Here is an 18,063-nt window from a genome sequence, read left to right as displayed (position 1 = left end):
GTATCTTTAAGTCTTTGTTCAGATATTACCTCCTCAGTGAGGTCTCCTCAACCACCTGTTAACACCTCTCTGATACTCCTTATCTCCCTTACCCTGCTTAAGTTTTATGGCACTTGTTGCTTATTTATTCATCTCCTCTGATAAAATATAAACTCTCCAAGAAGAGGGTTTTTGTCTGTTTTCATCACTGATATTTTTGGCTTCCTAAAGATTGCTTAGCACATGATATACATTTAATAAATACTTTTTGAATGACTGACAACAAAATCCACTCTAACATTTCTATCTCCACAAGTCTTTTAGTTTCAAGACGTTTCTGGCATCTCAGCTTCAGTTAATATAGCTGCTGCTGACTCTAGGTTTATGTTAACTAATCAAGCAAGCTGAAAGAAACAAACAGATTTGCTTATGCTGGCCCATTGAATTCAGAATTTCTGGTAAATATACCTATACCAATGAATTCAATTGCATCTGAAATTCTGCTTTTTCTTCCTTAGCTAAGCAACCTTAAAATCTCTTCCCATACATATTCCCCGGTTTCCTGCTGATATAATTAGTAAAGTAGTGAAAAGGCTCCTCCCCCAATTTGACTTTATAACTGACATTAGGGCATGCCCTGGTTACAGATCTGGAAATGACAAAGAACGGGATGAAGGAGAATTAAGGTCACTTGCTCGAGAGAAGAAGAGCGTTAGGGATCGCTTTAAGGAGCAACAAAGGCTCTGTCACATTTCGGAATTCAGGGCCTTCTGAGCTCTCCAAGTATAGCCAACTTCTCTCATTTCTATTCTCACTTCCAAACCTTCCCAATTAATAAACAAAAGAAAACTGGCAAAGCTATGATTCGGCAGGTGTTGCAACTTGGCAACACACAGAATGACATTACCATTTGGATTTAGCCAACTGCTTGTTACCTCAGGGGAAAGGGAGGAGGTTTGGAACTGAAGATGGTTTACAAAGGGGTCTTTAGTCTAATCTGTGCTTTTTAAAATTATTCATGGATCTTGTGTGATTAAAATTAATTTAAAGTTACCATATAGTATACAAAGTATGCAAATATTTTTTCCTTAGGAACTCAGGTGGAGCAATCACTGTCCAGCCCAGTACAGCCATACCCCTCTACATGACGTGTACCCAGAGGCATGTTCCTGCTACCAGACCACGTCCATGCCAGGGGCTCGCCCTATCCTGGCACTGTCCAGGACCCTGAGCATGTCAGGCAACCTCCAAGTTCTGGACTCATGCAGGGAAAGTTTTAAGACATGAGGCCAGGTGCAAGTGAGAGTAAGTTTATTAAAGCTTGGGACAAGAAGGCAAAGGCAGGGCCCCTGGAGACCAGATCGGGGGTAAGGCTAGATGAGCTGCTGCTGCTCATTGCTCCCCTGGGTGCAGGTCTCACGGGACCCTTAGAGCTCAGGGTAGAAGCAAAGCACACATGCACAAAGGAGAGTGCACGGTGGTGTCCTTTGTCCTGCAGGTTCTACCTATTTTCTGTAGACAGGAATTTTAGGGGAGCTCCCAGGGAAGGATCTCAACAGACCATTCATTAGATCTCCAGGTGAGTCATTTATTATGCTGATGTAGCAGAATGGGTGTATAGTGGGGCCAGGGGTCCTTCTCTGCTTAGTTCTACCTCTATCTTTGATTAGCCTGACTCTGGTTGGTTTTTTGTTATCTGTTTCCCTCATTAGGGTGATTTAAACCATTTCCTCTCTTGTATCTTTGGTTAGGGAGGGTAGAGTCTTGTAATTCATTTGCTGGCTGTTAATTGCTCAGCTGTTCCAACCAACCATTTGTTCAACCATTTGTCTCAGTTTCCTCCATCTGCTCTTGGTGTCTTTGGGTAGGGTGGGTTAGCTGGCTGTTTGTTGCTTGTTATTCTGGCTCTTTGTTCAACCATTTGTCTGTTTCCTCATTTCACTTGTCAGGGAATTTTCCTAGTTTCTTACTAACCTGCCTCAGTTCCCAGAACCCCTTCTAAAAGTTTGCCATTGTTATGTACCCAATCCTGTAGTATATATCTGATCCTGTCTTGCCATACTTTCCCCTGGCTTCCAACTTCTCACCTGTATGTACCATCTCCCAAATCCTCTGATCTGAAAGGTCCACTCCTCTGCAACTCTGGCTTCTTTAGAACATAGCCCTTCCTGCATGGTAACATATTCATGAACAACTTAGAATAACAACATTCTGCCTCAAATTCCCATTACATCCTAGACAAACATTGCTTTCAGGATAGACTCTAGATAACTGTTGAGTAATGTAATGTATAATAAAGAGTATTATAATGGTAGAGGACCAAAGAAGAGAAGTACCAAATTCCTCCTAATGTCTTCAGAGAAGGCTGCCCAGAAGAGATACCTATTTAGGATGAGGATGATGATGATGATACATGTTATCTCATTTAATCCCTCAATAACTCTAACAGGAAAATCCTCTTGTTATCCTTATTTTATAATTGAAGAGACCAAAGAACAGCGATATTAAGTTACTTTCCCTGTTATCACATAGCTTGCAAATGGTGGGGTTAAAATTCAAACCTAGCAGGTTTGGCTCCTGAGTCCCTTCTCCTAAAGTGTGGGTGAGAAGATAAAACTCAGCAGGTATTGAGAATGGCATCCAATCTAAACCAAAGGAGTAGGATACACAAAGTCATGAAAACATGAGAGAACATGGTTTGTTCAAGAACAAGGCATTCAGTATGGCAGGAGTATGGGTCAGTGGTGGTAAAGGACACTAAAAGGATAGGCAGAAACCCACCCACGAAGGGGCTTATTCGCTGGATTTTGTCATCTGAGAAATGAAGCATTGTTGAAAGGTTTTGAAGCAGGACGATAACATGTCCAGAACTATATTTTTGAATAATCCCTCTGGCAGTGCCATGGAGGACAGATTGGAATAGATTAAAACTGGCGATCCAGGTCGCTATTAGAAAGCGTTTGCATTTTCCTAAGGAGATGATGAAGGCTGGACCAGAGCAGCAACGTTAATGATGGACAAAGGAGATAGGGTTAAATGCCTCAAAATGAAAATGAAACTTTTGTATTACAAATGTGTCAACAGTATTCCAACAGAGGGAAATAAGATAATGGCTTCCTGTATTTGCGTCTATCTTCCTGTTAGCAAAGTAGGACTCACTCAAGTCTTCAAAACTATATATTTGTCTGGTTAGACAAACATTATACAACTTATCAGACAAGAGCAAATATATAAATATTTCACAATGTTTAATATTTTCACACTAAAGAAATAAACTCATGTGAAGATTAAATCTTTTATTTTACAAGGTTTTTGAAAGACATGAAACATAAGTTTTTTATACACAAAGAAAAATAAGAATTATAAACAAGAGCTTATTGTGATGACATTTCCCATCACTTCTACGTTTCCTTGGGTATCCATTCAAAAATAAGGAGCAGCAAATTTTGTTGCTAGAATATCTTCTATGTTTTGCATATTTCGGCTATTAAATGGGTATGTCATTAATTCACCGGAGCATTATTGCTTATCAGAAAATTTTGATTTTTTTTTCAATGAGTGAATTAGTTCCACTTGGAATTTCTAAGGACCAGATTGTAGTCAATATTTTCAAAGAATGATAAAGTTCAAAAATAAAGTCAATTAAGATAACAAATGTTGGCCATTAAAATGGAACCAACACAAGACTCTAAAATAACATATTTGTTAATAGTAAATCCACATATATGAACATTATCATATGTTAGTAAATAGTTATCTTAAGGCAAAAGACTCTCTTAGTTGTAAACTACTTCTATCAACATGTTAAAGATTATAAAAATATAAAATATATTTAGTAAGTGATATGAAATGATTTCAAAAAGGAATGTCTATGTTATAAAATTTTAATTAAAAAATTGTCATAAAAGTTTAATGGAAAATAAAATTTTGATCCTTTGAAATAAGGTAAAAAGACAGAAGGACAAGCTTTTGAATATTTATGTGGATTAAAGGATCATATGCCTAATTCTCCTGAAATGATATTTAGTTCCCATTAAATCAGTCCACACTCATTATATCTGCTATTTTTCTATCTGTCCATTTCTAATCACAGGAATTTAAATTTGCTTAAATTTATATACATATCAATAATTATATATAGCAAATCTAAATGCCCTTATCTGTAATACATTGTATAATATCAAAATGTTCATTTTAAAAAAACAAAAGAGAAAGAAATAAAGAATAAATCAGTTACAACACATTTGGTTTCCTAATGGATAGATATGCAGCCTTTGAGATCTATAATTATAAATTTTGGTCTACAGTGATACATTTTGATCATAACTTCTGTTTAACGTTTTAACAGTATTCATAATAACTTAATTTTCATCACATTTACCTGAAAACTTTGTATGTTATATATTGTCAAAAGAATGTTTTGCTTCTTTTTGATTTAAAATTGTCTAGAAAGGGCAATACTTGAAAAATTAACTTTTTACCTGAAGCAATCATCCTCCTTAATCATTTTCAAATGAGTAAAAAGGAAATTTGTGAATATATTGAAATCTTGGTTACTATATTAGAAACAGACACTAAAAATTAAAGATTGAATGTATATATTTCTATGTCTCACATACAGTGAGTATTTCAAATTTTATTCTAGACTATGTTTAAACATGCAGAATACTGTGGTTCTCTCTAAAATGATCCTTTTTCACAATGATGAAACAACACATTTTTTATAATTTTTGAATATGATGTTGCATTTCAGAATCAATTAATGAATTATGAAATATCCAGACACTTTTTTGGTTAAAAAAATACATACCTGTGTTTGAATCTTCTGTTAGTAAAATAACTGATATACTAGTTAAGGTTAAAATACACACTCTTTGAACTATTGTTCTATATATTTTGAAAGTCATGTTTTTTGATAAATACATTTATGTATTTGTCTTATGAAATTTACCTTTAAAGCTATTATTACTTTGGATATAAAGTCGGCCTTCAGAGTATTACAGACTATAAATAAATGTTTCATTCTTCACTCATACCAACATCTCCAACAGAAAGCCTACCAGTAGTCTTGCACAGTAGTGAGTAATCTTAACTTAAAAACTATTAGGCATAGAGAGCAAAGGAAGATAATTTTTATGTTAGAGCAATGTTCACCATCAAACATCTAAAAAGAGTTATAAACTGTGAGTGAACTATCTTTAAACCAAGGTCTTTACAGTTAAATTAATTTTCTGAATGTGTTTAAGAGTGACATTATTCTACCACATTTTAAAATATTTTCAATGACAAATTTTATTTTCTACATTTCATGAATAGTACACATAGAACAGCTTTAATTTGCCCTGGAACTAAAATGCTTTAGGGTCTTTCTGACCCTAAGTAAATGCCATAAATTAAATAGCTTTACCTCAGAATGAGGATTAGGGCTTTTAGACACAATACCTGAATAACTCTTTATAGTCCAAAAAGAATGCTACACCTTCGGTGTGCTTAAGTCACAACCGCAATACAAATTACTTGGGTAAAATCTGGACTGCTGAATAAATAATTAATTTTAAACAGGAAGTAACACAACTAATAGAAAACTTTTCAATTAAGAAAATTATAAACCTAATGTGTAATTCTCAATATTCCCAGGTACTTGCATAACAGCTACAAAGGACTCCTTTTAAATGTATATTTTTCAGCTTTATTGCAAATGCTGTATAGCTCAAGAACCCACTGCTCAGATACAAATTTTTAACCATGAAAAAGGAATTAAATTGCCCTATTTAGGTAACAAATACTTAGAGGAATGAGCATTAGTGGTTTATGGCTTAAAATGCTTGGGTCTGATCATCATTTTGACCTCTTTGAAGGAGGACTTGTAGCCAGCAGGATGTGCCTCATTCACACCAGGCCAAGTGCCCCAGAAAATCCCATTACGGACACCTTTGTATTTTTGGTGATAATATTTGCCATTTAAGTTTGCTGAAAGACATGCATCAAACCACCAACCTGAACTGTAGTAGAGCCCACAGTTCCCAGAGGGGTATCGGTCATTGTCTCTATCTGGGGTGGTAAAAAACTTCATATCATGGTTATAGTGTTTACTGAAATGTAAGGCATCACCAGCTGTGCCATTGTAGTTACCAACATGTAAACGGTATCTGAGAAACTCATTGGCCACATAAAACTGATCGTACAAGGCATAGAGTTTGACACCATTAAAGTCTTCAAGATCTATTCGAAGAATCATTTCCTTGCTCTTGGTCAGAAGATGAATTTTATCATTCCCCAGCCAAAATTCTCTCCTGAGGTTTCCAAAACCTACTTTGTAGTCTCGCCAGGTCCTGGTGAAGTTGGTGCTTCCGTCGAGCCGCGCCTGCAGCACGGTCCAGCCTCCCCCCATGGTGTCCATGTCACAGTAGACTTCGAAGCTGCTGTTTCTGGGATCCGGTGTGACTCTGTAGGTCTCACTGGCTCTTTTGCCTATTGTGTAGTACTCAGAGCAGTCTTTATATATTAAATGTTGGACTGATGGGGGAAGAAAAGAAAGACATTGGATTTTGTTTAAAAAAAAACTATGCATCTGAAGAGTTCTTTGTATGTACAAAAGCAGTCTGACAATTCTATCATTGGTGATAATGAAACCAAGCTCTGCTAAACTTATTTTAACCTGATTAGCAAATGCTTGTTAAAGCCTCAGAAAAAGAACCTGGTGTTACAAAGGAGACAACATACTCTTGGATGGCAATTATATTTACAATATTGACAACAAACAACAATAAGAACTAAAACTAACAGTTTTAATAATTTAGTAACATTTAGTGAGGGCTACCCTCAGTAAGCATTCTGCCAAAGACTTGATAACATTTTTACACTTAATCTGCACATGAAACTTATGATGTAGATATTAATGCAAATCTGCTGGTGAGAATATTTAGGCTCAAAGAGGATTGGTGGCTTGCCCAAGTTCAGAGAGGCATTAAGCAGCAGAGTCAGGACTCTGATCTAGCAGCTGCAAAGCTTGTTCTTGTAACCACTCATTCCTTGGTCCTGAAAATCAGATGATTACTACTGTCCTGTTCCATGCATTCAGGAGAATCAAAGGTTTCTACATTTTTGTCACCTACAGAGGCTGATAGCCTCCACTGTCAAAGAGCTTTATAGGATATGTTCCAAATGATGTGTTAAAATTCTAGTGTACAGTATTGATCATACATTCACATTTATTTTACTTGCTTGACCACTAAACAAAGCAGAAGTAAAAATGAAATTTTTTTCAATAATATACCAATATTCTTATTCTGAATTTATTATCCAGGAAAGCATTTAGCCAAATATTATATGTTTGGTTTATAGAAATAAATGACAGGTGATTATGTTCAGAATAAGTATAAAATCAGTTAGCATGTTTTGGTAGGAGTCAAATACAGATATTTATTCCCAGATAATTTTATAAAAATTTGCACCAGATAAGGCAAGCTTAATATAAACTACTCTGCAGCACGAGAAATCTATTCATGTGTATTAAGAATTCAAACTATTTGTAATAGACAAGAAAATCTAAATGGGGTCCCAAGGATGTCACCTAAGATGTGAACCTCCCTGCCTTGCAGTCTTCAGGGTAACCTCAGATACGGCTGCCTGGTGTACTAGCCGCAGTGGTCCTTGAAACCCCCACCTACCTTCAGGGGTGTATTTCCAGGGGATGGAGCATGCATGAAGTGCTTGTTCCAAATGAACGTGATCCCTGCCTCAGGAACCATACCCCTTCCAATTCACACTTATGGTAAGCCCTGGTCCTAATGCAGAGATGACTTTCCCAAGAGTAACAAGGCTGTGAGCAGCAGTGGTCCCAGAATGGAAGGCCAGGATTTGGAAGAACCAGTGCCAGAGCTGGTTTATGAGCAGCATGGGCAGGTCTCTATCTTTAACATAGCTTTATTAAAGTCAATTTAGTTATTCCGGGTGGTGAGGATGGGTTCTATTTTTATATGCTTAATTCTAGTTTTAAAAAGAGGGAAAGAAATAAGAACGCATTCCTTTCCTTATTGGCATGCCAACATTCCCTTAAAATGTTTTTGTGCCACTAGGTCTCAAAGCAAAACGTTTTACATACATGTGAAACCATGTAATTGCTTTTATTCCATCTATAAAATCTCCCAATTTCACTAGATATTTGAGATTATGAACTGCAGATTACTTGCTATAAAATCTTGCAAAGATCTCCTTTTGCCACATGATAAGGAGCAGCCAGCAGCGGACCACAAGCGTCTGATCTGCAATGAACAGAGCACAGCCGCAAACCCGGCCTCATCTCTATTTTCAAACACTTCAGCCAAGAGACAAATACATAAGTTAAATGTACTAAAGCATTAAGAAACTCTCTTTACTTCTGTTTGTGTGTAGGTCTGGCATCAACAAAAAATTTGGAATTGAAAGTGCTTTCTAATGGATACAGACTAATTATGATTTTTATAATTAGGGTCCTGTATCATTTCTGCGGTCACACATTTGCAAAGATTTCCTGTACTACCACATTTCCTGTACACACATTTCCTGTACTACCTTGATGAATAAAGGCTTAATTTATTTCATCCGTCATTTATTTAACTTACTTGCTCAGGTTAATGTTTATAGAGATTGTCAAGCTATATAACATTCGTGAACAAATGATAAGAAAATGGTATTATACATACCTGGATGTGATGATTGTACTTGTTCTTGACTGGGACACTTAGAACATTTGCCATCCAAACTGTTGACCACAAATGTCAGATTTGCCACTTTGCTATCAATATAATTTTCTACGTTGTTCATGTTTATAAGATTCAGTTTCTCCAGGTGGCCCTGAAGTACATTGATCTCCTTCTTTGCATCCTTTAGGTCAGAGGACAGCTGGTTAAGCTCGCTCTCCAATTCTGTAACTCTGTTGTCAGCCTCTCCTGGGGCTCCTGCGACCGGAGGCAGTCCATTGCTGCCGGGGTCTCGGTTGTCATCAGCCTGCAGTTTGCTGTCTTGGCAATATTTACTCAGGTTATTTACGATTTCCTTGAGGTTCTGGACTTCTTTGAACACCTCCTCGATCCTGCCGAACTGCTTCGGGAGCTGAATAGTCAGCGGGGGCAGGTTCACCTGGTAGGGGCAGTCACCTCCCTGCTCGCATTTCCCTCGGCTCTCCAGTCTAATCGGGCAGGCGTCCTTGGCCGGTTCATCTTGGACTTCTGTTTCATTGTTTGCCGCAACCAAAACACTATAAGCGAGGATAGCTGAGGTCAGCCAGCACCAGGTCACCGGCTTCATCTCGGCCTTGCGCGCAAGGCAGGGAAGTGGGGAAATGCGCGCGGCTGGAGCTGTTTTAACAGCGGCGGCGCCTGCCTGAGTCAGGCGGTCTGTGTTCTCCGAAATGGGCGGGAGCGCTTGCATCACAAGTTTCAGAAACTCAGGGATGAGGAGATTGTCCTCATCAAGCACGGTTTGCCAAAAATTCTTCCTTATTCTCAAGCAATAGTAGACTCATAGGAATTATTGTTAGTTGGTCGGATACACACGTGGAACAAGTTTAACTTTGATAATTTATTTTATAAAGCACAAGAAAAATCTTGGATTTCTAGATAATTATGCTTTAAAGCAAGTCACTTAATGGTACTTAACTCCACTGGGAAAGAAATTTAAGATAAAAATTCATTGCTAGTTATTCAGACTGTCTGAAGAAAAGAAATATTACAAATATGGAAATGATCCTTTCCCCCTTTTTAGAATGGAGCATTGAGGATCCTGCATTTTCTTCATGTCGGACATTCAGGTGAAATCTTAAGCGTTTCAAAACCTTTAAAAAATATAACAAAGTGCAGCTTTTTTACTTGTGCCGAGGATTATTTAAAAAGGGAAGAAAACGGGTAGAGGGGGGAAAGGGCTGCTTTCTATTCCTTTGACGATAACAGTGTAGTAGAAATGACTAAGTGACCAAAACACGCTTGAAAGTATGTACATCGTTGTCCTTCATCGAAAGCGCAGCCTTCTCCTTTGCCCTGCACTAATTTTGTGATTGTCTGGTCGTCTTCCTCGGCTGCACGCGGTGAATCTGTGAGCCGTGGCTGTGTTCTGAGCCTCTCGTTCCAAGCTCCTTATCCCCCCACCGTCCCCTGAGCCCTGACAGTCGCACCTCCTGCTGGTTTCATTTTTTTTTCAATTTCAAACTCTTCTCAGAGGCTGAGCGCAAGGAGGAACAGTTTCAATTGGAGAAACCACCTCTTTTTAATTTTTTCTTGTATATTGACATTTCATATAAGATTTCTTTTTTTTTTCTTTTTTCTTTTTCTTTTTTTTTTTTTTTTTTTTAATTCTGAAGCTGGAAATGGGGAGAGACAGTGAGACAGACTCCCGCATGCGCCCGACCGGGATCCACCCGGCACGCCCACCAGGGGCACTGCTCTGCCCACCAGGGGGCGATGCTCTGCCCCTCCGGGGGTCTCTCTGCCACGACCAGAGCCACTCTAGCGCCTGGGGCAGAGGCCAAGGAGCCATCCCCAGCGCCTGGGCCATCTTTGCTCCAATGGAGCCTTGGCTGCAGGAGGGGAAGAGAGAGACAGAGAGGAAGGGGGGGGGGGGGGGTGGAGAAGCAAATGGGCGCTTCTCCTATGTGCCCTGGCCGGGAATCGACCGGGTCCCCCGCACGCCAGGCCGACACTCTACCGCTGAGCCAACCGGCCAGGGCCGATTTCTTATTTAAAAATGATTTTACTGCTTTTTAAAATATATATATTTTTTATTGATTGATTTTACAGGGGTGGAAGCAAGAACTATCAACCTCTAGTTGCTTCACTTTAGTTGTTCATTGCTTGTTTGTTGCTTTGTTGTAAGTGTGTGGCCTCCTGAGGCAAACCCAGGGTTTTGAACCGGCGACCTCAGCGTTCCAGGTCGATGCTCCATCTGCACCACCACAGGCCAGGCAACATTTTATTGCTTTAATAATAATTTCGAAATGACTGATGTGGATAAAAATCTAAATTCTTAAGGCACTCCGTAACCTATCTCATATATTTCTTTAACTTGCTTTCTTATGACTTTCCTACATACCCTCTTCATTCCAGCTAAATTACCCATTTCATGTTCTCTGAATGTGTCAGGCTCACTTTACATCCCACAACTATATTTACTCCGGCATACCCAGGTGGCTTGGTCCCACCCCTGGATTGATCTCTTATATGTAGATCATTAACTGTACTGAGCCTTGGTTCTGGGAACTCCGAAGGAGGAATCTGGCTAGTATTCCTTCATAAGGGAATGATGGTTTAAAAAACTGAGAGTGGAGTGCTTCAGGGGAAAAACATGAGTGTATAAATATAACATTCTTTCCAAACAAATTTGTTACACATGTTGTAACACCCTGTGCCTCATTTATCCTCCATCCTCTTCCAGTCTTTTAAAAAATTAAGTTGCTTTTTCTTCATTTTCTTCAATATATTCAAATCAATTTTGTACAAAATTTTTTACTTTGTCTAAAAATATTTATTTAATCTCCTAATTTTATTTTTTACCCTCACCTACTTTCAAGCTGTGACACTCCCTTGTTGTGAGGATAGAAATAAATGAACGATTAGCCCTAGCTGGTTTGCACAGTGGTAGAGCATCAGCCTGGTGTGTAGAAGTCCCAGGTTTGATTCCCAGCCAGGGCACACAGGAGAAGCACTCATCTGCTTCTCCACCTTTCTCCCTCCTTTCTGTCTCTCTCTTCCCCTCCCCCAGCCAAGGCTCCATTTTCCTAGGTGCTGAGGATGGCTCGATGGCCTCTGCCTCAGGCACTAGAATGGCTCCAGTTGCAACAGAGCAATGCCCCAAATGGGCAGAGCATCGCCCCCTGGTGGGCATGCCGGGTGGATCCCCATCGGGTGCCTGCAGGAGTCTGTTTGCCTTCCCGCTTCTCACTTCAGAAAAATACAAAAAATAAATAAATAAATAAATAAATAAATAGGTATATAATTTTTTTAAAAAAAGAGAATGATGATAATATATATAAAAAAGGTTTTATAAAGTAGAAACATAAAAAACAAAGTACTATTTTAAAAAAAAGAATACAGAGAATAAAGATAATATATAACAATATTTTATAAAGTAGATATATGCTGAAATAATATTTAGTTTAAGGTACATTATTAAGTGCCCTTGACTGGCTAGAGTATCTATGAATCCATATATTTAGCTAGTCAAGTATTTATTAAAGATCTTCTGTATACTCAGCCCTATGCTAGAACATACAGAAGATGCAAGCCATGGCCTATTTCATTAGTGCATTCATTTATTTATCCATCCATCCACATTGTCTATTAACTGAGCACCCACTGCATGCAAGACATTATTCCAGGCCCTTAGGCTACACTAGTGAGCAAATCAAACAAAAATCCCCTTCCCCTCTTAGACATACTGAGGACCTTGTATTTTCTTCTTGTGGGGCTATCAAATAAATCAGAAACACTTTCAAAAGTGTCTAAATCTAAAAAGAGCGCTTTCTGTCTCTTGTAATGGGCTTTTGTTTCATGTGTTTGAATCCAGGATTTGCTTTCCAAGCCCTGCTGCTGATTCTTGTGTCCTGCACACCGCACTTAACCGAGGGCCAATGGCATAGTTCCACCTGAAAGGTTAAATATGCTGTGACAGCTGGCTCCTGTTCCTCCAAGACCCATAAAGGGTTCCCCCAGACAAAGGCAGAGAACTGCATTAATAATCAGTTTTTATTGACACTGATAGGGGACCCTCTGGGATTTTGATTTAGACAATTATTGGTCACTTACTACAGGCAGACAGTAAGTGACTACTGCATGGAAGAGTCTCCACCTGCCTAATGATTTATAACCTGTGGGGCCAGACAGTGCTGTGCTATAATTAGTGTAAGAAACTTTCACAAAAACTATCTCCCTACATCCTTCCATCTCTGCGATTACTGCCTGTACTTGCAGAGGAGCAAAAAAGGTCTCAAAGCAATAAATGACTTGCCTGTGGTTTTACAGTATTTCAGATACAGAGTTGGAACTTGCACCTGGATCTGATTCCAAAGTTCATGTCTTTTCTTTCATGCCGCACAGCCAGGCATATTGGTAGCATGTTATGGACAGCCTGGTGCTTAATCACTGGTTAGGTCAGCAGGGAGCCATTGCAGGTTCCTGAGCAAAGGAATGATATAACCAGTTAAGCACTTCACAGAAACTAATGTCAGTGGAATGCTAAACACATTGGAAAGGAGAAATGTTAGGCATGGAGGGCAATTTAGAGACCATTTAAACACTCCAAGCCGTTGTTTCCTAAAACGTGTTTTCTGGAACATGAGTGACCAGATATTGATAATTGTTATGTGACAATAGAGGTCCAGGACGAAATATATCATTCTTATCCTAATATGGCTGGCCAAGAAGAAGGTGATGTACACTGTGTTTTTCAAATGTAGGTTAACAATAGGAACCTTTCATTTTCTAGGATCATTTTTAGGAATGACTCTACTGCTAGAAACCAGCAAAAAGTGGTGTTCAAGGTGAGAGATATTAGTGTGGTGACAGGTACGAGGTAAGTTGTAGACAAGTGTTGTGGCAGGAAGGGTGGAACAGGGTTTGTGGACATATTACAAGCAGTGATAGAAGCCATAGGATCTGATAGGTGATGAGAAATGGAAGAAGAGGAGGGAGAATTAAGGGAGGACTATGAAATAAGACTCTGGTTGAAGTAATATCATGGCAATGAGAGTAGAGAGGAAGCAGTAGTTTGGGGAGTGTGGAATTCCCACTTTCTGACTTTGACTTCTGCCTCCTTCCTCTTGCTGGAAAGCCTTTCTGATCTTCTCATGCACAGCCTAACTGCTAGTATCATCCTCTGATCGGCCCCAACACAGAACTGACACATTATGGCTATTTACAGATTTCTTTTTCCAATCTAAACAAACTATTTAACACTAATATATGGTGGAATTTCAAAGTAACAAGATTAGTTTCTATAAGCCTCATGTGAGAATTACTTTCATCAGTCTGTATTCATATACACAACATATTCAAAGTTCTTTTTTTTCCCTTATACAAAGTATAGTCAAGGGAGGATCTGCACTTATTATATTTGGATCAGATTCCAAAGGTAAAACTTCATTTCCTCTAATATAGTTTTTTAAGGAAACACCATATGTCTCTATTTATACCAAAAGAAGTAAATTTATTGACAATTATTATTTATAGTATTGAGATCCTTCACTAATGTTATGTTTATTATTTTTAATTAATTTTAATGGGGTAACATTGATAAATCAGGGTACATATGTTCAGAGAAAACATCTCTAGGTTATTTTGACATTTGATTATGCTGCATTCCCATCACCCAAAGTCCAATTGTCTTCTGTCACCTTCTAACTGGTTTTCTTTGTGCCCTCCCCTCCCCCAACCCCCTCCTTCTCCTCTCCCCCCAACCTCTTGTCCATGTCTCTGAGTCTCATTTTTATGTCCCACATATGTATGGAATCATATAGTTCTTAGTTTTTTCTGATTTACTTATTTCACTCAGCATAATGTTATCAAGGTCCATCCATGTTGTTGTAAATGATCCGATGTCATCATTTCTTATGGCTGAGTAGTATTCCATAGTATATATGTACCAAGGCTTTTTAATCCACTCGTCCACTGACAGACACTTGGGCTGTTTCCAGATCTTTGCTAGAGTTAAAAACAATGGTTATAAGAATGTTCAATAAATTTAATGAGAACTACAACAGTATGAAAAAGGACATGGAAACCATAAAAAAGAACCAGTCAGAAATGAAGACTACACTAACTAAAATGAAGAGTATATTACAGGGAGTTAGCAGCAGAGAAGATGAAGCAGAGAGTCAAATCTGCAATTTGAAATACAAGGAAGCAGAAAACACCCAATTAGAAAAGCAAAAAGATAAAAAAGAATTCAAACAAATGAGTACAGTGTAAGGAGACTCTGGAACAACTTCAGGAGTACCAACATTTGTATCATGGGGAATACTGGAAGGAGAACAGAGAAAGGAAAAAATTGAAAACCTATTTGAAAAAATAATGACAGAAAACTTTTCTAATTTGGTGAAGGCAATAGACATACAAGTCCAGGAAGCACAGAGTCCCAAACAACATAAACCTGAAGAGGCCCACACTAAGGCACATCATAATTAAAATGCCAAAGGGTAAAGACAAAGAATCTTTTTTTTTATTTATTTATTCATTTTTTTAGAGAGGAGAGAGAAAGGAGAGAGAGAGATAGAGAGGGAGAGAGAGATAGAGAGAGAAGGTGGGGAGGAGCTGGAAGCATCAACTCCCATATGTGCCTTGACCAGGCAAGCCCCAGGTTACGAACCGGCAACCTCAGCATTTCCAGGTCGACACTTTATCCACTGCGCCACCACAGGTCAGGCCAAGACAAAGAATCTTAAAAGCATGAAGAGAAAAGCATTTACCTGCAAGGGAGATCCAATAAGACTGTCAGTTGATTGCTCAACAGAAACTTTGCAGGCCAGAAAGTATTGGAATGAAATATTCAAAGTGATGAAAAACAAGGACCTACAACCAAGATAACCCAGCAGAACAATTATTTAGAATCAAAGGACATATAAAGAGCTTCCCAGAGAAGAAAATGCTAAAGGAATACATCACTACTAAATCAATATTATAAGAAATATTAAAGGGTCTTCTTTACAAAGAAGAAAAAAGATTAAAAATATGAATAATAAAATGTCAATAAATACATCTATAGCAACAATTACTTTAAGTGCAAATGGATTGAATGCTTCAATCAAAAGTCATAGGGTGACTGAATGAGTAACAAAACAATACCTTACATTTGCTATTTGTAAGAGACTCACTTGAGATGGAAAGACACAGTAAAGGGAAGGAAAAAGATATCTCATGAAAACAGAAACAAAACAAAACAAAATAAAACTGGGGTAGCAATACATATACCTGACAAAATAACTTTAAAACAAAAGCTATAACAAGAGACAAAGAAGGACCCAGCAATTCCACTTCTGGGTATTTATCCAAAGAAACCCAAAACACTAAATCAGAAAGGCATATACATCCACATGTTCATTGAAGCATAATTTACAATAGCCAAGCAAACTAAGTGTCCATCAATAAAAAAATGGATAAAAAAGTGATGCATATATACAATGGAATATAATTCAATCACATAAAGAATGAAATCTAGCCATCTTCAACAACATGGGTGACCTAGAAGGTATTATGCTAAGGGAAATAAGTCAGACAGAGAAAGCCAAATGCCATACGATTTCACTTATATGTGGACTCTAAAAAAAAAAAAAAAAAAAAAAAAAACAGAAACAGACTCATAGATCCAGAGAACATTTTGACATTTTGACAGTTGCCAGATAGGAGAGGGGTCAGAGGGATAGATGAAAAGGGTAAAGTGATTAAGAAGTACAAATTGGTAGTTACGGAACAGTCACAGAGATGTAAAGCACAGCATAGGGAATAGAGTCAATAACATTGTAATAACTAATAACGACATGCTGTCAGATGGGTATTAGATTTATCGGGGTGATCACTTTGTAAGTTATGTAAATATCTAATCGCATGGTTGTACACATGAAACTAATATAATACTGTACATCAACTGTAATTTAAAAATAAAAAAGGGTAAAAAAAGAGAAAACATATCATTGGTCATGTGTAACATAGAACTCATGATCAACAGAACTATCACCCATGCCTGAAAGAAGAGGAAGCTTATCTAACATGTGTTTTCTCCATAAGGTACATCATAACCTTCTTGTACTTAATTAACACTAGATAGCACTTTGTCTGACCAGGCGGTGGTACAATGGATAGAGCGTCAGACTGGGATGCGGAAGACCCAGGTTTGAAACCCTTGAGGTCGCCAGCTTGAGTGCAGGTTTATCTGGTTTGAGCAAGGCTCACCAGCTTGAGCCCAAGGTCACTAGCTTGAGCAAGGGGTCACTCGGTCTGCTGTAGCCCTCCGGTTAAGGCACATATGAGAAAGCAATCAATGAACAATTAAGGTGTCACAACAAGGAATTGATGCTTCTCATCTCTCTCCGTTTCTGTCTGTATGTCCCTATCTGTCCCTCTCTCTGTCTCTTCTGGCTCTATCACACATCTCACACACACACACAAAACCACTAGACAGCACTTTAGCACTATGCTCAGGGGCCATTTTAAACAGTGACACCACCAACAAAAAGCACAAAAGTGAAAAACGTGATACTTAGACTACACGGATACTTGTGTTGCCTCCTTTGAGCTTAGCTGAAAATGTGCATGTTGAGCAACTCAGATTTTCAGTCACCCTACACAGGTCTGCAAATGATCTCAAAAGCCCACAAGAATTATCTTGGAATTACAGGTAAATTTTAAATGAGTAGGAGAATTTACAAATACAGAATCCATGAATAATGAGAATCAACTCTATATTATCACAAAATCTAGAGCTTTGAATTTTTGGAAATGACTATATATTCATTTTAAGCTAAAATGATTAATTTAGTATTGCCTGTTTTACCACTTGCATTCCTTGGGATATTGTTTGTTTTGTCTGTCTTTATTTGGTACTTTAAAATAATATAGAAATATGAATTTATATAATATAATATTACATGTATATATATTATATATTATATAATGTTATATCATTTAGATGTTAGGTAATCTATAGAAATATAAATTGAAACAAAATTTAACTTAAGCCTGACCTGAAGTGGTACACTGGATAAAGCGTCGACCTGGAATGCTGAAGTCACCGGTTGGAAACCCTGGGCTCGCCTGGTCAAGGCACATATGGGAGTTGATGCTTCCTGCTCCATCCCCCTTCTCTCTCTTTCTCTCTCTCTCTCTCTCTTCTCTCTAAAGTGAATTTTTTAAAGTTTAACTTAAGGCTTTATTTTAATATTTTAGTTCATTTATAAGAATAATGTTCATCTTAAATTATATGTAAAAGTGAAAATATTAAACTAATTTTCTGCTAACTGAATAATTCATGCTGAATGCATGTCTTTTAAATGCCTGTTCGTGATCTTTATAAAACACATTTTTAAAAGACTCAAGTTTATTTTAAGAAATATATATGTCAGCA

The 18,063-nt window shown here is 37.9% G+C and overlaps 2 protein-coding genes across 5 annotated transcripts in view; one reads left to right on the top strand and one right to left on the bottom strand.

Annotated features, from left to right (window-relative positions):
• CCDC146 (coiled-coil domain containing 146) overlaps positions 1-18,063 on the top strand; it is a 198,095-nt gene that overhangs the window by 69,337 nt on the left and 110,695 nt on the right. The gene's annotated exons all lie outside the window — the stretch shown is intronic.
• Positions 3,261-9,346, bottom strand: FGL2 (fibrinogen like 2). The gene is made up of 2 exons (XM_066239546.1): positions 8,664-9,346; positions 3,261-6,495 (listed from the first exon to the last, which is right to left on the bottom strand). Exons 1-2 carry the CDS (start codon positions 9,265-9,267, stop codon positions 5,789-5,791), a joined length of 1,311 nt encoding a protein of 436 aa, XP_066095643.1. The 5' UTR covers positions 9,268-9,346; the 3' UTR covers positions 3,261-5,788.

This window comes from Saccopteryx bilineata, chromosome 7 (assembly GCF_036850765.1).
Source record: "Saccopteryx bilineata isolate mSacBil1 chromosome 7, mSacBil1_pri_phased_curated, whole genome shotgun sequence".
NCBI classification, from domain to species: Eukaryota; Metazoa; Chordata; class Mammalia; order Chiroptera; family Emballonuridae; genus Saccopteryx; species Saccopteryx bilineata.
This window is presented reverse-complemented; position numbering and strand designations above follow the sequence as displayed.

Bases quoted from the DNA above. Each gene is read 5' to 3' on its own strand.
- FGL2 (XM_066239546.1), bottom strand. From the start codon at position 9,267: ATGAAGCCGGTGACCTGGTGCTGGCTGACCTCAGCTATCCTCGCTTAT. The intron at 6,496-8,663 runs GTATGTATAATA...TTCCCCCATCAG, and splicing joins AGTACAATCATCACATCCAG to TCCAACATTTAATATATAAA.